The sequence below is a fragment of the Rhincodon typus genome, chromosome 31 (genome assembly GCF_021869965.1).
Source record: "Rhincodon typus isolate 14 chromosome 31, sRhiTyp1.1, whole genome shotgun sequence".
Lineage (NCBI taxonomy): Eukaryota > Metazoa > Chordata > Chondrichthyes > Orectolobiformes > Rhincodontidae > Rhincodon > Rhincodon typus.
The window spans coordinates 10,192,219-10,212,365 of record NC_063362.1 but is presented as its reverse complement, the minus strand read 5'-3'; the positions used below and the strand labels follow the sequence as shown (position 1 = coordinate 10,212,365).

Genomic DNA, 20,147 nt, shown 5'->3' with positions numbered 1-20,147 from the left:
AAACTGTTGAGGCCCACACTACACATGTGACAGAAATCACATGTGCAGTACATTTTATTATCTTTGTCAATATTCCATATCCCATTATGTAAAGAATTTAAGGGCAAAGAAGAGTTTGAGGCCAACTTTAAACAGTTGGGAGGAGAGGAGAGGAAGAACTTTTCAGAGAACCAGACTCTCTTCTTGAACCTATTCTTCCCACTATTACCTAAGGATGGATGCTATAAACATGCTGAAAGGAGCAGCAAACAGCTTATCAATAACATAATGCAGCACAAGCACTTGGGATGTAATCACTTCCTGGAATTCACTACGTGAAGAGAAAGTAGTTATTCCAACCAACACACCTTGTTCAAATCGATAGGAAACTCGCACTCAGAAAAGTCTGGAGCTTATGTTGCCCAGTGAGTGGGCAAGGTGACAAGTGGGCACGGAGAATTGTGTAAGGAGCGGGTGTGTCAGACTCTAAGAGGTCGCAGAATAAAAACTGAAAGAACTGCGGATGCTGTAAATCGGGAACAAAAACAGTCGTTGCTGGTAAAGCCCAGCAGGTCTGGCAGCATCTGTAAAGGAAAAAACAAAGTTAACTATTCCGGTCTGGTGACCCTTCCTCAGAACTGAGGAACGTTGACTCTGAGGAAGGGTCACCGGACCTGAAACGTTAACTCTGTTTTTTTTTCCTTCGCAGATGCTGCCAGATCTGCTGAGCTTTTCCAGCAACTTTTGCTTTTGTTCTAAGAGGTGGCCAATCTGTAAGTGATTAACAGCATTAGGAGGGTGAGAAAATGTCTGTTAGTAATGGGAAGTACATTGATGAGCTTAATCACCAAGTTACATAGATTTTAAATACATTTTGATGCAATTTAATCAACCCTAATTTGGTGAAATTCACAGCTGTCTCTTACATCTTCAATAACCCACCCAGTGGAAGCTGATGATTTACGTGTGGCCTACATGACACTCTGTTGGAGTCCTTTAGGCTTGCAGGAGACAAAGTCAGGGCACTGGATTGAGTTTGGCAATGTTTTTTCTGTAAAAAACTCACTCAGGTGACGCTCTCTAGGAAGGGAGATTTGGGAAATTCAGAACCCAGCATACTGGGCCCAAATATAAAGAAGCAGCACACAACTCAGAGACTGGGCTAATACTTAAAGTGGTGTCACAGACTCAACCTCCCAAGGGGAGGACATTTAGGAAGCTGCTTGCAATGCATTTTTTTTTTTGCTGAAGCAACTGAAATTCAAATGTTGGAGATTTGAAACAGCAGAGTTTTTCCCTTTCAAAAGAAAAGCCCACTAATCAATTTCCAACTCAGGCAAGCTGCCTTTTGAGTATGAAGCTAGATCCTGCATAGCCATCAGGGTGACTCATGCCCTCACTGTCCCCTTCCACCGTGCGAATCATAGAATCCCTAGAGTATGGAAGCAGGCCTGTTGGCCCATTGAGTCTACACCACTCCTCCCAAGAGCATCTCATCCAGACCCACACCCCTACCCTGTAACTCTGGCTAATTCATTTAGCCTGCACATTACTGGGCAATTTAGCATGCCCAATCCAACTAACCTGTATATCTTTGGACTGTGCGAGGAAACCAATGCAGAACATATACAAACTCCACACAGACAGTTGCCTGATGCAGGAATTGAACCTGGGTCCCTGGTGCTGTGAGGCAGCAGTGCGAGCCACTGTGCCACCCCTAGTGGTCCGGCAGCAAAACTTGAACACCCATTTTCGTTAGCTTGATGCCATGCAATTGGTTTCAGCCAATGACCAAGGACCTATACTGGATCCTGGCCAACTTCCAGGCTTGCCAGTGCCTCACTTGAAGGACTATCCCAGGTGTAGTGCATGTGGGGAGGGACTACATAATAAATCTCACTTATTGCATTAGCCCTGTCCATTGGAGCTGTGTTCATTGGCTGATACATTAGAGGCTATGTTAAGAGCGTGTTACAAAGCTACAGGAACTACATTGAGGCCATTAGGTTCAAACTTCCATAGCGGCCCATTGAGAAAATGCATGGCTGAAATGATTTGCAAATGGCCTCAATAATGATAAATCATAGGTATTTTAAGGTATATGTAGAGGCCAGGACTCTGGAAAAACTGCAGTGTTCTTCAGCGAATAGCACTGTCTGATCTTTAGAAAAGGAATCTCTCTATGTGGCTGTGTTCTGCAGTGAGTGGTTAACTGATAATTCCCACTAAGGTGATTAATTAGCTGTGACACAATCTCTTCAAAGTGACACACCTTTTCAAAACACACATGAGACAAGGATAGATGATGGACTCAACAATGCCAACATCTTACAACCAGACTGAACTACATATATAATCATTAAATTCTATGCTGTTCTGTATCTGAATGCAGCTGGTACTCTAGTTTTTGAAGTTTGACTGTGCCATACTTTCCATTTGTGAATTATATTAGTGGACTAACTGCTGTATAAATACATATGCTTTCATTTCTTTGATTTTTCTCTCTCATTCTTTACCTATATCCTCCTTACCTCAACATACAGTTAAACCTCAATGAAATAAATCCAAGTAGACTGAGGAGAGTAGAATCAAATCGAAAATCCAGAAGTTTTAACAAAGAGCCCAGCACGGCAGATTACTACAAGAGTCTAGGAGACGACACAGAGGAGAAAAGCCGAATGGTACCCAATGAAGAGGTGAGTTTGAACCATGATGCAGCTAAACAATGTGTTTGTCTCAAGCCCTGATCCAGAAATGATTGTGGGTAACCTCTGAGCCAGAGTAACTAAATAGTAAACAAAAGCAAACTACTGCAAAAGCTGAAGTGCAAACAGAAAATTATGGAAACACCCAACGGTTCAGGCAGCATCTGTGAAGAGCTGATTACTATTTCAACTCGAAGATCTTGATCCGGAACAAAATCTCGACGCAGTAAATTCTCGATTCATTTCACTCCCTCCAATGGATGACTGGCTTCTAAGTTCTGCATGATGTTAAATTAAGGTTAAATTCATTACTTTATTAACAGGCAAAAATTTATAGTTCACAGACCTTATGTGAAGGAAACAAGAATTGCAGTACCCTGTTTGGAATTTGCATAGTGTCAATCTGTGGCTGGAATTAAACACAACAGAAAAGTGAATCAATTCACAATCTAGTTGAAGCAAAATATCAGTAATGAATGCATTAATATGTTTGTGTGTATTACCTCTGACTGCATTAACTCCATCTGAAATAACACACTTATGCATCTGTTGAAATATCATTAATTTAGCAGCAAGGGCTCACATTATGAACTTATGAGAAAGGCAGACACAATGCCAAATCATTCTGAGAAATCAGAGAGTCCCTATCATATGGAACTAGGTCATTCAGCCCATCGAGTCCATACTGACCCTCTGAAGAGAATCCCACCACACTCCCCTACACTTCTAATCCACCTTAGCTAATCCACCTAACCTGCACATCCCTGGACACTATGAGCAATTTAGCATAGCCAATCCACCCTAACCTGCACATCTTTGGACAGCAGGAAGAAACTGGAGCAACTTGAGAAAACCCACACAGACACAGGGAGAGCATGCAAACTCCACACAGACAGTCACCTGAGGCTAGAATCAAATCCAGGTCCCTGGTGCTGTGAGGCAACAGTGCTAACCACTGCGCCAACATGCCAGTGCCAACACAGGACATATGGGAAATGCAGCTCAGAAATACAGGACAGGCTTCTTTAAAACTAAGCAATCCAGCTAAAAGATTGCAAGGACTATTTGAAGTAGTTGTCCATTGCCAGAGTTGGCTGGCGGATTGCTGCATTTTCTTCCAAATCCTTATCCTCTCCCCAGTTGTAAGGAGCTATCTGCATCAAGTGTCATCTTCCTCTCAACCCCCATAGTTGTAGCCAGTGACTGTCTTCTAGTCACCTAACAAACCTCACCCTGATTTTTCCCTGTTCCCGGCTGTGATCTGCTGCCATACCGAGAGCTAAGTGCCAAAACTCATATCCTATCCACAACCAAGATTATTCATCTCTTCCTCTGAAATGTTAACTGTCTCCATTCGTACCTTACTCCATTCCCCTGTCTAGGAGGTGAAATGCTTTGAGGTGATCAAAGTGCAAAATTTCACTCAATGCGCAAAAAAGTTTTTTGGCAGGTATTTTGCTAACCTTCCTTGGGTGATCATGAGTGTATACTTATAACATACAGGCCTCATTTTAACAGTACACATCTGGAAATTAAATTTAGATACACACATGAAGTAGGAACAGAACTAGGCCATTCAGCCCCTCGATTCTGCCTGGCCATTCCATCACATCAAATTCCACGTTTCCATCTCTCCCTCATAACCTTTGATTCCCTTGCCGAACAAGAACCTATTGATCTCTGCCGTAAAAATATTCAATGACTCTACTTCCAACACCTCATGAGGGAGAGATTTCCAAAGTTGCGCAAACTCGTGAGAAAAAAAAAATTCTCCTCATCTCTGTCCTAAAAGGGTGATTCCTAATTTTAAAACACTGCCCCCTAGTTCTGGTTTCATTCACATGAGGAAACATAATTTCCACAGCAATATGTCAAGACTATTCAGAAATTTTTTGTTCACTCATGGAATGTGAGCATTGCAGGCTGGCCAGCAGTTATTGCCCATCCCTACTTTCCCCTAAGAATGTGATGATGCGCTGTCTTTTTGAACTGCCATGATGTGGAGCTGCTGGTGTTGGTCTAGGATGGACAAAGTCAGGGGTCACACGACACCAGGTTTATTCGAAATCACTAGCTTTCAGAGCGCTGCTCCTTCATCAGGTGAAGTCACTTAACGAAGGAGTAATGCTCCAAAAACTTGTGATTTCAACTAAACCTGTTGGACTATAACCTGGTGTTGTGTGACTTCTGGCTTTTTGAACTGCTGCACTCCATGTGCTGTAAGCACATCTACAGAGCTGTTAGGGAGGGAGTTCCAGGATTTTGACCCAGCAACACTGAAGGAACGGTGATATATTTCCAAGCTGGATGGTGAGTGGCTTGGAGGGGAACTTGTAGGTGGTTCCCAAGTATCTGCTGTCCTTGTCTTTCTAGATGGTTGTGGTCATGGGTTTGGAAGGTGCTGTCAAAGGATCTTTGGTGAATTTCTGGAGTGTATCTTGTAAGTAGAACATACTGAGCACCAAAGGCAGAGGGAGTAGATACCTGTTTATGTAGTATCAACCAGCATGCTGCTATGTCTTGGATGTTCTCAAATTTCATGAATGTTGTTGGAGTTATACTCATCCGGGTATGTTCGGAGTATTCCATCGCTCTCTTGACTTGTGCCTTGTAGATGATGCACAGGCTTTGGGGAGTCAAGTGATGAATTACTCGCTGCAGGATTCCTAGCCTCTGACTTGCTGTTGTAGCCACTATATTTATATGGCTAGCCCAGTTCAGTTTCTGGCCAAAGGCACTACTCATAACAAGATGTGGCAGGACTGCGGAGCTTAGATCTGATCTGTTAGTTGTGGAATCGCTTAGCTCTCTCTATCAGTTACTGCTTATGCTGTTTGGCGTGCAAGTAGCCCTGTTTTGTAGCTTCAGCTCATTTTCTTGGTGCTGCTCCTAACGTTCCCTCATGCACTCTCCTTTGAACCAGAGTCATACAGCATGGAAATAAACCCTTCGGTCCAACTTATCCATGCTGAACAGGGCTTCCCAAACTAAACTAGTCCCATCTGCCTGCGTTTGGCCCATATCCCTCTAGACCTTTCCTGTTCATGTACCTGCCCAAACATCTTTTAAATGTTGTAACTGTTCCTGCATCTACCACTTTGTCTGGCAGTTCATTCCACATACGAACTACTTCTGCGTGAAAACGTTGCCCCGTGGGTCCCTTTTAAATCTTTCCCCTCTCACCTTAAACCTCTGCCCTCTAGTTCTGAACTCCCCTAATTTAGGGAAAAAAAACTTTGCTACTCACCTTATCTATGCCCCTCGTGATTTTATAAACCTCTATAAGGTCACCTCTCAACTTCCTACGCCCCAGGAAAAAAAGTTCCAAACTATACAGACTCTCCTTATAACTGAAAACCTTCATTCCCATCAACATCATGGTAAACCTTTTCTGAACCCTCTCCAGCTTAATAATATCCTTCCTATAACAGGGCAACCAGAACTGCACACAGTACTCCAAATGTGGCCTCATTAATGTCCTTTAAAGCTGCAACATGACATCCCAACTCCTGTACTCAATGCTGTGACCAATGAAGGCAAGCATGCCAAATGCCTTCTTTACCACCCTGTCTACCTTGATGCCACTTTCAAGGAACTATGTACCCGAACCCCTAGGTCTCTTTGTTCAACAATATTACCCAGGGCCCTACCATTATCTGTATAAGTTCTGTCCTGATTTGTCTTACCAAAATGCAACACCTCACATTTATCTAAACTAAACTCCATCTGCCACTCCTCAGCTCATTGGCCCAGCTGATCAAGATCCTATTGTACTCTTAGATAACCTTCTTCATTGTCCACTATACCAACAATTTTGGTGCCATCCGCAAATGTGCTAACCATGCTTCCTATATTCTCATCCACATCATTTATATAAATGACAAACAACAGTGGATCCAGCACTGATTCCTATGGAATACCACTGGTCACAGGCCTCCAGTCCAATAAACAACCCTCCACCACCATCTTCTGTCTCCTACTCTCAAGCCAATTTTGTACCAATTGGCTAGCTCTCCCATGTTGTCTAACTTTACTAACCAGCCCACCATGCAGAACCTTGCCAAAGGCTTTGCTAAAGTCCATGTAGACAATGTCTACCGCACTGCTCTCATCTATCTTCTTGGTCATGGCCTCAAAAAGCACAATTGTGAGACACGATTTCCACGCACAAAGCCATGCTGACTATCCCTATTTGATCCTTTCCTCTCCAAATGCATGTAAATTCTGTCTCTCAAAATCTCCTCCAACAACTTACCTACCATGATGTCAGACTCACCGGTCTATATTCCCAGGCTTTTCTTTACAGCCTTTCTTGAATAAAAGTGCCACATTAGCCACCGTCCAGTCTTCCGGCACCTCACCCATGGCTGTAGATAATACCAATATCTCTGCCAGGGGCCGCACAATTTTTTTCCCTAGCTTCTCACAATGTCCTGGGATAGACTTGACATGCAGCTGCGGATGATGTTGGAGTACAATTCTGCTGTTGTTGATGACCCACAGTGCTTTATGGAGGCCAAGCCTTGGGTTGTTAGATCTGTTTGAAGTCTGTCCTACTTAGCAGGGTGATAGGGGCACACAACACAATTCTCACTGGGAAGACAGGACTTTGTCTCCACAAGTTCTGTGCAGTGGTCACTGTCCCTGGGCAGATACATCTGCAGCAGGCAGATTGGTGAGGATGAGATCAAGTATGTTTTTCCCTCTTGTTGGTTCCTTTGCCACCTGCCACAGATCCAGTCTAGTAGCTATGCCATCTAGAACCTGACCAGCTTGATCAGTAGTGGTGCTGCTGAGCCATTTGGTAATGGATGTTGAAGTCCCCAACCCAGAGTACATTCTGTGCCTTTCTGTGTTCAACATGGAGGAGTACTGATCATCAGCCAAGGGGATAGGGGTGTTACATGTAAACAGGAGTTTTTCATACCTATGTTTGATCTGATGCCATGGAACTTCATGTCGTCCGGAGTCAAGTTGAGGACTCTCAGGGCAACGTCCTCTAAAATTTATATCTCCCACCTGTCCCAGTGGAAAAGGAGATACCCAGGAATGTTGAGGGCATTGTCTGGGACATTGTGTGTAAGGTGTGATTCTGTGAGTACAACTGTGTCAGGCTGTTGCTTAACTAGTCTGCTAGACAGCTCTCCCAGTTTGGCGCTGGCTCCCAAATGTAGGTCAAGAGACTTTGTGGGGTTGACAGGACTAAGTTTGCCATTGTCTTTTTTGGTGTCTTAGTTAATGCCAAGTTGTTCATCCAGTTTCATTCCTTTTTAAATACTTCAATCAAATCACCCTCATTCTTCTAAATCTCAGTGAAAACAAGCCCAGTCTAACCAACCTTTCCTCATGCAGAGACAATGGCCTATTGGTATTATTTCTAGACTATTGATCCACAGCCTCAAGGAATGTTCTGGGGACCAATGTTCGAATCCTGCCATGGCGGATGGTAGAATTTGAATCCAATAAAAGTACGTCTGAAATTAAGACCCTGATGATGACCGTGACACCATTGTCAATTGCTGGAAAACTCATCTGGTTCACTAATGTCCTTTAAGGAAGGAAGTTGCCATCCTTACCTGGTCTGGCCGACATGTGACTCCAGACTTACAGCAATGTGGTTGACTCTTAACAATTAGAGATGGGTATGAAATGCCAGCCTAGCCAGTGATGCCCACATCCCGTGAATGAATAACAAAAAAAAATAAATTTCAGGTATTGATCTAATAAACCTGCTCTGGACTGCCTCCAGTGTAATTACATTTAAGATTACAGGATAAGTCATTTAGATCTGAGAGGAAGGGAAATTAGTTTACTCAAGGAGTGGTGAGTCTGTGCAATTCTGTGCTGCAGAAGGTGGTTGAGGCCACAATGTCAATTGTTTTCATGAGGGAGTTGGATAAAGTTCTTGGGGCTAAGGGGATCAAAGGATATAGGGAAAAAGTGGGAACAGGGAATTGAGTTGGATGATCAGCCATGATCATATTGATTGCTGGAGCAGGCTCAAAGAGCCATGTGGCTTATTATTCCTCCTATTTGCTGTATTTTTCCAGTAAAATTGTCACTATAATGGGGCACCATATCTTGCATCGGGAGATTTCAAGTTGTGATCGCTGCTTTTTATAAATGGATTAAATCCTGAGGTCTGCAATCCTCCTTGACAATAATAATGGATGAAAAGTAAGAATTGTTTTACTTATGGTAATGGTAACCTGTATTTTTAATCACCAATTGCTAATTATTTTCACTAGGGCTCCCTTGTATCTCAGGAGGGGCTGAGGAATGAAAGCGTACCAGAAAACCAAACAACCAATGAAATACCTGCTCCTCCACCCCCTCCCCCACTCCCTGAAGGTGGGTCAATCCCTCCTCCTCCACCCCCTCCTTTGCCAACTACAGAGACCCCACCACAGCCCAGCAACCAACAGCATCAACCTTCATCCTCTGTGGCAAGTAAGTATTCACATTTATTCTGGTTTCCCAAATATCTTCTACCACTTTATACAGCATCTGTGAAAGAAATGGCTGACGCAGAATGATCTAACAGTGTTGTTTAAACTATGAACGAGTTTCAATAGGGTACAATTAAAGAAGATATTTCCAGTACTGCAGGAGTCCGAAACCAAGGGGTTGTAAAACATAAGATAGTCACTAATTAAAGAATTCAGGACTCTTCTTTACGTAGAAATTGGTTCGAATGGCAAATTTGCTACCAAATAGAGCAGTTGAAATATGAAGTGTTTTCTTTTTGAGGAAAGCTATTAATTGACCACTTAAGGGCCTTCAGTTGGGGCCTAGGACAGAAAGTTAGTAATGGTCAATACAGTAAGAATCTGGAGGAACACAGCAGGTCAGTCAGCATTAGAGGAGCAGGAGAGTTGACGTTTCGACTGAGTCATGATGAAGGGTCCCGACCTGAAACATTGACTTTCCTGCTCCTCTGATGCTGCCTGACCTTCTGTGTTCCTCCAGCTCCACACTGTAGTGACTCTGACTCCAGCATCTGCCATTCTTCCTATCTCCAAGTTAGTTATGGCCCTTTCTACCCATAATTTACGTGGATGGAGGTGGGAAGGGGGTTGGGTATCAACTTAAATTTCCAAACCTTCCAACTTGTTCCGTGTCTCCTACATGCCTGGAAAATTCAACCCTTGATGTGAGTTTGTGCCAGGTTTTGAAGTGAGTAGAATTAGGCATGCTAATTGATTGTATGTTGGATTATTTTAGGAAAAAGAATTTAACGATTTTTTTAGCCAGTTTTACTGGTGAAGATTTAACTTGATTTAAAGGAAAAATAACATTCAGGCCTATTATTTGGACATTATCAGAAATTAGACAGTGAAATGAGATTTTCCTCTTAAGTGTTTAAACTGACTAGGTCCCACTAGGATTTCATGTTTTCTTGTGTTTGGGTCAGCTGTCTTACTAATGCTAGAATTTTGTACAGACCTTTTGATCAATACTTGCTTCAGGTAATCTTTTTGATATTTTTTTCTGAAGTAACCACTTGCTGTTGTGATACTGATCAACAATACTCTCTAAAAAGATTGCATATAATCCATAAATATTCCTGAAGAACATGTTCGCAAAGCAGCATTCTACTTCCCTCTTTCTAAGAACAGATCCAAATGGCTTTTATCTTTGATCCAGAAGATTGTAGATTCAAGAGCCATTCCAAAGTCTGGATTGACTCCAGCATTATTGAGAGAGTGTGGATTCTTAGATTTGTGATCTTCTAGCTGGGATATGACCTGCACAGTGGACCTTAACATTTTTCTTGGGGCTGTTTCAAAGATGAGCGGAGCATTCTCCCTGGTGTCCTGACCAACATTTATCCCTCAACTGACACCACTTTAAAAGGAATGGGACATTATCACATTGCTATTGATGGAACTTGCAATGTACAAATTTGGTGTTGGATTTTATGCATTACCCAAGTATTTCATTGCGTGTAAACAACTTTGGGATGCTTTAGGGTTTTAAAAGTTGGTTGAGATAAATATAAGTCCTTTCTTTATATGAGAACTCTAAAATTAGACCAGTATGAAGAGCACACCTTGCCACTAACACTGAAGAAGACCAAATGTCATCAATTTAGAGTTGAGCATTCAGAAGAACAGGTTCCTTCAACAATGCATGATAATGCCAAACCCACTGGGGTAAATTCTAAATATCTAGTGTCCATACCAGTGACAAAACACTGGTGTTCTCAGGAACCTGCAGGTACATAGCCTGCAATTATCTGATGTACACTATTGACATAGATTTAGAAAATTCACCCTTTTCTCAACAATTTAGTAGTATCAGTTAAAGAATTGATCCAGAAGCCAATGTACAAATTGATCTTTACAACATTCAGAGGACAGGTCATGAAACCATTATCTGTAGCTGCACTACTCAAACTATCCTTGGAGGTTTGTTTGTTAAAATCTGAGTTTAAGATGCAGGTGGCTTGTCATCAAACTAAGCTAAGACCACTGACTCGGTCAGTTCTGGCCATTCTAATGCGGCAACACTGATTCATAACAGATGCATGGCCTTTATCACAATGCAATGCAGTCATTTTGAGAGGACAAGTCTCACTGGCATTGTGTGGGACAGTCGAGGTAGTGCCACCATAGCATTGAAGTGCCCACTTTACGATCAGTTCAGGCGGCTAGTGAGCCTGCAAACTATCAGTATTGTCTCTGAAATTATGTCTCTAAATAATTGTGTGACTCTGGTAGGTCAGCATGAGGTGAAAATGCTGAAACATGCTGAGAACAGGATTGTCAAGCTGCAGAAAGCAAGTAAACAAAAACTCATCCTGACCTTTTAATTTGTTATTGAGTCACTATCAGCCTTTGATATATCCTTATATTAGGAAAATAAATATTTCCCTTTGCGTATTGAATATCTTTTTAGAATGGTATGCTATTGATTTATGATATGAGTACACAAGGCCTTATCTGACATCCCATAACAATGGCTGATTAGCAATTTTATAAAAGCTGAATCTATGATTCACAGGAAAGTTTTTCATAGGTGTTTCCTCCATTTATTCTGCTCTCGCTACCAAACAAAAAGTCGTTCTGTTAATGCAGAAGTGAAAAATGAACCCAGATTTGCTAGCGCACGTAATCACAATGGCATATATGCTAGAACGACAGATTGAGGTGGAAGGTTTCCGAAGCAAAGATACCCCACCACTGAAAATGTGATTTTTACCAAAGTTTTTCAGAGTGATTTTTATGATTTATCAGATTCCTGCAATCAGTAGCGCATAATGTTGCAATTCCATGGAAAACAAAAGTCTTGTCAACAATAAATTCAGAGTAAAATTCATTCTGCGGAGCTATGTAAGTTGTATGTTGGAAGGGATAATCTTGTAAAGGTCTGTGAGAACACATTTGAATGTAGTTGACAGTTTCTTTTTAGAAATGGTACATGCTGCTGCTTTCTGTGTCTGAACATTATCATCTGGATGTTGGTGGACCATACTGAGTGTCTGCAATTGCAAATTAAAAAGAAAGGTGTTTTTTTTATTGTTTTCAATTTTATTATTGCATGGTTGGTTGAAATCTTTATGGTGCACTGGGAGCTGTCTTATTCGTGGCATTTCACTGACAAAGCATGGAGCAAGCATGTTGAAATAAAAACTCCATTCTTTGGAAAGTTTCTCACCTCTGGCAATTGAACGTAGGTATAAAGTGTCAGAAACCCAAAGCAGAAGATGTACTGCCTGTATAATGGAGGTTCAGAACGGTTGACCTACTTGTAGTAAGAAAGATCTGACATAAATAGTTCACTTTGGGTTTACCTACTCTGGAGGTGTGCCACTCTGGAAAGCTCACCCTTCTTTGCCTGATACAGTGGGATGAGCTTTGCTGTGCGTTCTCTTGGAGTGATGCTCTACACAATGTGCTTCCACGTAAAGGGAAGCAATGGCCTAGTACTTTAAAAACAAAGACAAGAAATTGCTGGAAGTGCTCAGCAGGTCTGGCAGCATCTGTGGAGAGAAATCAAAGTTGACATTTTGTTTCAGTGCCCCTTCCTTAGAATTGATGGTGGTTAGGAGAAAGTTTTTTATGCAGAAGAGAAGGTGGGAGAGGGGGGTGCTAAGGGTGTAAGAAGTAAATGATGGGTAGAGATAGAGCTTAAAGAGAGAGAACAAACAGTTGGGCAGACAAAGGAGTGGATGATGATCAGCCTGGGAGAATGAATAGCTTTTGTGAAGACAATTAGTGGTTAAAAATGGTTGGTGGGTAATAGCAGACCATGTGATAACAAGGTCTGGTGTGTGGGGGCTGGGGTAAGGACAAGTCCTAGAATTGTTGAACTTGATAATGAGTCCAGAAGGCTGTAGAGTTGCCAAGTGGAAAATGAGATGCTGTTCTTCCAGCTTGCACTGAGCTTTGATGGAGCACTGCAGCAAGCCTAAGATAGACATGTTGGCCAGGAAACTAGGTGGTGTGTTGAAGTGGTAGGCAATTGGAAGCTCAAGGTCTTTTTTGTGGACAGAACATAGGTGTTCTGCGAAGTGGTCAGCCAGTATACGCTTTGTTTCCCCAGTGCAGAGGAGATCACATTGTGAGCAGTGAATACAGTAGACTAGATTGTGTGAAGTGCAGGTAAAGCACTGCTTCACCTGGAAGGTGTGTTTGGGCACTTGGATACTGAGGCGGGAGGAAGTGAAATGGGCAGATGTTAAACCTTCTGTTGTTGCAGGGGAAGGTATCGTGGTGCTGTGGGGGAGTGAAGGAGGAGTGAACCAGGGTGCCCTGGAGGGAATGGTCCTTGTGGAAGGCTGACAGAAGAATAGAGGGGAATATGTGTGTGGTGGTGGCATCCCACTGGAAGTGGCAGAAATGGCAGCTAATCATCCTCTGGAAGTGGATGCTGGTGGGATGGTAGGAGAGGGCAATTGGGACCCTATCACTGTAGCAGGAGGGAGGAGAGTGGGTGAGGGCTGAAATGTGGGAGATGGATCAGACCCGGCTGAGAGCCCTGTCAACTACTACTCCAAACGGTATCAAAAACAAAGTTGCTGGAAAAGCTCAGTAGGTCTGGCAGCATCTGTGAAGGGAAAAAACAGAGTTAACGTTTTGGGTCCGGTGACTCTTCCTCAGAACTGATGATGGCTGGGAAAACATCAGTTTATATGCAGAGAAAAGGGAGGGGGATGGGGTAGGGAGTAAAAGATAGGATAGAGCCTAAAGAGAGAGAAGAGCAGTTGGATGGACAAAGAGTTGATAATGATGGTAATCCTAATGGTACTATTGCCAGACTATTGATTCAGAGACCAAGGTAATGCTCTGGAGACCTGGTTTTGAATCCTACCATGACAGATGCTGGAAACTGAATTCAATAAAAAATAAATCTAGAATTAAGAATATAATGATGAATGTGAAACTCATTGCTGGTTCTCAAGAAAAGCCCATCTGGTTCACTAATGTCCTTTAGGGAAGGAAACTGCTATCCTTACATTAGAGATAACAAGGTGTAGAGCTGGAGGAACACAGCAGGCCAAGCAGCATCAGAGGAGCAGGAAAGCTGACGTTTCGGGCCTAGACCCTTCTTCAGAAAAATTGTCTGGTTTTACAGACCCACAGCAATGTGGTTGATTTTCACCTGTCCTCTGGACAATTAGGAATAAGCAATGAATGCTGGCCTAGCCAGGGACACCCACAACCAATGGGTGAATCAAAAAAAAAAGCTGGTCAAAACCTACTGACGTACTAACCTCAAGGTCCCAATGTTATTTGGTTCCAATGGAGGCTGAAGATCCGTACAGAAATATAGCATTCTTTTTAGGGTCTTGGACACTCGTGGCAGTGTGACCAACCATTCTGCAGGTTCTGGAAAATACAATGTAACTTGGCTTTTTGCCCCACATCCCAGATCAGGTCTTCCCAGGATATATTCTGCTCCCGATTTCTACCATATCATTTGGGCCCTCTCTGGTGCCACTGATATTCAGGGTTGACCTTTTGGTGATTGGGGAGGATTCAAACTGGCAGGTGGCAGCATTAGAATAGACGTGAACTGCATGGCTTGTGGTTCCTCCCCTAACCTGGATGCCTCTTGCCTCACTCCTGCATGTTTGGCAGCTTGTTTCCCCACCCCTCACAAGTATTACAAGTTCACCCGATGGCAAATTGTCCCTTAAATCTTTCACCAGGATTTGGTCTCACTGTTCCATGGCCAAATTAAAGTGGTAACTAGGGCCCAATTTCTGGTTGCCAGGGTTTCTGATTTTGTACCATGTGGGTTAAAGGTACTGGATTGTTCAGGTCAGGAGCCCAAACCCTGCACAGCTGAGCTGGCTATCTCCATTGCAAACATGGGCATCTCCTAGTGCCCTAGAACCTCCATGGAGTTTGCCAGCTTTTAAAAATCTTTTGGTTCAAGGAAATCTAAAATGAAGCCAAGCCATCCATTAGAGCATTGAAACAACTGACCCTAAGGGTAACCATTGCTTTTTTCACAGCTTTGTGTTTTCTGATCTATTTTATCCATTGTACTATGTTTATCTATGTAAGATAAAGAGGTTTCAAGTCCTTAGAGATTCTGGTATTTATACCTTAAAAGGCCTGGATGGCTGACACTGATACAGGCTTGTGGTTTTTTTTTAAAAAGAAGTGGAAAATTATGAATGAATGACTTTATTTGCAAGCTTTCTTTAAAAAAAAAATTCTCTTGTAATTATCGGGTCGCTATAACACATGAATGGGTGTGGACATGCCATAGCTTAGCACGGAGGGTATGAGGGGCCATGGAAGTGGGGTTCTTTTTTGTATATTTGTTCATATAACTGGCCAGGCCAACATTTATTGCCCACCCCTAATTGTCCAGAGGGCAGTTAAGAGTTAACCACATTGCTATTGGTTGGGTTTCACAGGTAAGCCAGACCAGGTAAAGATGGCAGATTTCCTTCCTTAAAGGATATTAGTGAACCAGAGGTTTTTCTAACAATCAACAACAGACTCAATTTCAGATTTTTTACAACTCAAATTCAACCATCTGCCATGGTAGGATTCAAACTCAAACCCCCAGAACATTACTGACATGTGTTGATTAATAGCCCAGTGATAGTACAGCAAGACCATTACTCTTCCCCTTAGACATACAGTCTAAGTGGGACTAACCATAACATAGAAGGTATGAGGGTCTACAGCAGACAGATGGATTGGTATGGGGTGTAAGGAGATATGAGTTTGGCCGTTTCCAAACTCTGTCCCAGGTACAACCCACACTCCATGCTTCCTTCAAACCAACAGCCAAACTTTGCCAGTTACTCTGAAAGATGAAAGACCCCATACCCACAAGGAGCAGGACAAATATGATATATAAAATACCATGCAGCAACTGCGAGAAACACTACATAGGACAGGTGGGCAGGAACGCACCACCAGGATACATGAACACCAGCGGCACAGCCAACTTTCTCTCATTTCAATACACTCCGACATAGAAGGATATCAGTTTAACTGGGACAAAGTGACAGTGCTGGGATGGGTGGGGCGGGGGCATGCGCGGGCGTTCCTGGAAGTCTGGTTTTCAACCACTGATGCAATTGGAGGTCATGTTGGAGTGAATCCCGTCTGCACATCGCTGCAGTGTGGAACCAGAAATGGGACGGGCCACCATGACAGACCGCACCATGTGGGTTCGGAGTGGCAGCGCTTCAGCAGGACCTGCGCGGCGCTGGTGATGTCGTCTGGAGGGGGGAATGGGACATTTGTGTGGAGGCCAGTTGGCTCAACGAACGAACCAACAACTCCAGATTTGCTAGTGATACTCAGGAGGCTTTGAACTAGTGTGGGGTGGGTGGGATCAAAAACAATAGAGAGAAAAGAGAAAAGGCTGAGGCTGGTACAGTTGATAAGGGGAGCAAGTCAAAAGTCAAGGCAGACAAGAGCTTGATAGAGAATGAGGTAAGACTGATAAATTAAATTGTGTTTACTTCATTGCAAGAGGCCTGACAGGTAATGCAGATGAACTCAGGGCACGGTTGGGAACATAGGACTGGAATAAAATTGCTATGACGGATATGTGGCTCAGGGATAGACAGACTGGCAGCTTAATATTCCAGGGTATAGATGCTTTAGGATGGATACAAAAGAGAGGCAATAGAGGAGAGGGAAGTGGTGTTTTTGGTTAGGGATAATATTACTAGATGTACTTGGGGAGGATATTCCTAGGAGATCATCCAGTGAGGTTATATGGGTGGAATTGAGAAATATCAAAGGGATAATCACCTTATTGGGATTGTATTATAGCACCTCACCTACACCTCCCCCCCCGCCCCGCCCCACCATAGGCAATGGGAAATTAAGAAGTAAGTATGTAAGGAGATCTCAGATATTTGTAAGGATAATACAGTTGTGGTGGTAGGCGATTTTAACTTTTCAAACGTTAACTGGGACTGTCATTGTGTTAAGGGCTTGGATGGGGAGGAATTTGTTAAATATGTAAAATAAAAGTTTCGTATTGAATATGTGGATGTACCTATTAGACAAGGAGCAAATGCTTGACCTTCTGTTGGGAAAAAGGCAAGGCAAGTGACTGAGTTGTCAGCGGAGGAGCACCTTGGGACAAATGATCATAATTCTAGTTTTAAAATAGTTATGGAAAAGGATAGAACTGATCAAAAAGTTAGAGCTTTAAATTGGAGTAAGGCCAATTTTGATGGTATACAACAGGAACTTTCAAAAGTTGATGGGGGTGTGGTTTTCGCAGGTAAAGGTACAGTTGGGAAGTGGGAGGCCTTTAAAAAAGAGACGATGAGTGTTCAAAGACAGTATGTTCCTGTTAGTGTGAAAGGCAAGGCTGGTAGGTGTGAGGAATGCTAGATGACTAAAGAAATTGAGGATCTGATCAAGAAAAAGAAAGTGGTCTATATAAGGTATACATGGCTAGGAACAAGTGAATCCCTAGAAGAGTATAAGGACAGTAGGAGTATACTTAAAAGGGAAATGAAGAGAACATAAAGGGGACATGAGATATCTTTGGCAAATAAGAGTTCAGGAGAATCCAAAGAGATTCTATAAGTACATTAAAGGCAAAAGAGTAACATGGGACAGAATAGGGCTCCTTAAAGATTGAACAGAAACAAAAATTGAACAGAAACAAACACCACAACACAGCACAGACAGCCTCTTCAAATAAAAATTCTGCAGTAGATGGTGAGCAGAATGCTAAAATGACAGCCTCATAAGCACAAGATACAAAATGGTATTAGACAGGCGCTTTGGGGCAGCATGGTGGCTCAGTGGTTAGCACTGCTGCCTCACAGCACCAGGGACCTGGGTTCAATTCCACCCTTGGGCAGCTACCTGTGTGGACTTTGCATGTTCTCCCCATGTCTGCATGGGTTTCCTCCGGGTGCTGTGGTTTCCTCCAACAGTCCAATCCAGGCTAAGTGGATTGGCCATGCTAAATTGCCTGTAGTGTTTAGGGATGTGCAGTTATAGAGGGGTGGGATGTCTGAGGGTGGGTGTGGACTTGTTGGGCTGCAGGGCCTGTTTCCACCCTGTAGGGATTCTATGATCTACTATAAAATCTCACCTGAGAGCCACTGATACAGGAGCTTGGAGTGGGTGTATTTCCAACTGCCACCTCAAAGATGAAAAACAGATGGAAGTTCCAAATATCTTTAATTAATTGCCGCAATCTGAAAGACCAAGATGATGATGCTATAAACTAGTTCCTGCTCTTGGATCTAACACAAAAAGACATTGAATTCAATAATGATTTTTATGTCTACATCATAGACAGGGCTTTGGATCAGTCATTTGCCCCAGTCTGTGCAAACATTTATGAAAAATTGGGAACCGAGTTTACTTAACATTTGCCCCAGGCTTCCAACAGTTGCTGTGGATATTTGGACATACTGAGCAGGATTACTATTGCAACAACGGCTAACCAGAGATCCGCAGCGCTGGGGTATCGTTACGTTTCGGCAGGATTCTGACTTAGAGATGTTCAGTCATAATCCCACAGAAGGTAGCTTCACACTATTGGCTCCTCAGCCAAGCACATACACCAAATGTCTGAGCCTGCAGTTCCTCTCCTACTGAAATATGACATAGTTGGACTCACACAGAAGCAGAATTAGAAGAATTATTGATGTTCGGATACACACAAGGCTGGTGTGGAAGTATTATATCTGCAGCTGAATAGTAGATTTTTTTTTCTGAAGAATGGTCCCGACCTGAAACGTCAGCTTTCCTGCTCCTTTGATGCTGCCTGGCCTGCTGTGTTCATCCAGCTCCACGCTGTGTTATCTCTGACTCCAGCATCTGCAGTTCTTACTATCTCTGTGTTGCTAAACAGTTGTGAGAGTCCAGCAATGGACACTTAAGGAAAAGGTAACTCAAAGAAATTTTGAGGGTGCATGTTAAACTTGGATCCCAATTCTGCGTGCCATGATGTTTTAAGCCAACATTGTGCAGACTGCTAATAAATGTTTGAATAATGTTTGAACTAGTTTGAATTTCAGAAAATTGGAATCATTAAACTGCACTTAATCTAATCTTTAAATGATAGTGGGATTGAGAATAGTACGTACATTTATTTACTGAAATAAAAATAGTGAATAGAGTTCAGAGTGTTTGATTAGTTGCTTTGCAATATTTCTGAAAGATATGATAAAGTTCAATCGAAATACAGTTTGTTTCATTCCTTTAATCCCTTTCTTTATTTCTGAAAGAATACCTTGAGCTGAAAAGAAAACCACCTGTAAAACAAATGAATAGCTAACTACAATAATAAGGTTGCAAAACAAATGTACAAGAAATCGTGTCAATGTTAGAGTCGTAGAGGTATACAGCATGGAAATAGACCCTTCAGCCCAACACGTTCATGTTGGAGCATGGAGTACCAGAGTTGGGACATCATGTTACAGCTGTACAAAACATTAGTGAGGCCACGTTCTCTTATCAGGAAGGGTATTTCAGCTGATCTCAGTTGTGCCTATATGATGTAGCAGTGAACACAGGGGAATCACAATCCTGAGTTTTTCCCAATTTTTAACCCAAGGTTGCTGAAACTAATTGTGCTGTCACTGCTGACTCAGCAATGGGTGAATTTAACAAACCGCAAGGTTCTATTTGAAGTATAGAATGGAAGCCACTCTGGACTGACATATTTCCCTTAACTGGAATTTGTAAGCCTGATCATTGCTGTTTGTGGCAGTTTGAGATGCACAAGTTGGCTGCCGTATTCCCTTCACCTCAGAATCATTTAATAGGTGGTGTGGAACATCTGAAGGTTATGAAAGGCTATTTCTTAAGGCTATTTAGATTCATATTCTTTCTTTAAACATAAAGGCCAGTTCATTGTGGGTGTAATAGGCCCAAGTGCAACTTCAACTCCTGTCAATTTTGGGTTTGCATCAAGAGCTCACTGAGCTTATAATGGATAATTCACAAGGCTTTACCAAGCTATAAAATCCTATTCTGTCAGAAGTGAAGAACTGCACTT

General features: G+C 42.5%; 1 protein-coding gene across 1 annotated transcript in view; it reads left to right on the top strand.

Moving 5' to 3' along the window:
* Positions 1–20,147, top strand: part of espn (espin) — a 117,131-nt gene that overhangs the window by 46,762 nt on the left and 50,222 nt on the right. Inside the window, exons 6-7 of the mRNA XM_048615097.1 lie at positions 2,523–2,675; positions 8,933–9,134. Of these exons, the coding sequence (XP_048471054.1) occupies positions 2,523–2,675; positions 8,933–9,134 (355 nt within the window). The remainder of the gene's footprint in view (positions 1–2,522; positions 2,676–8,932; positions 9,135–20,147) is intronic.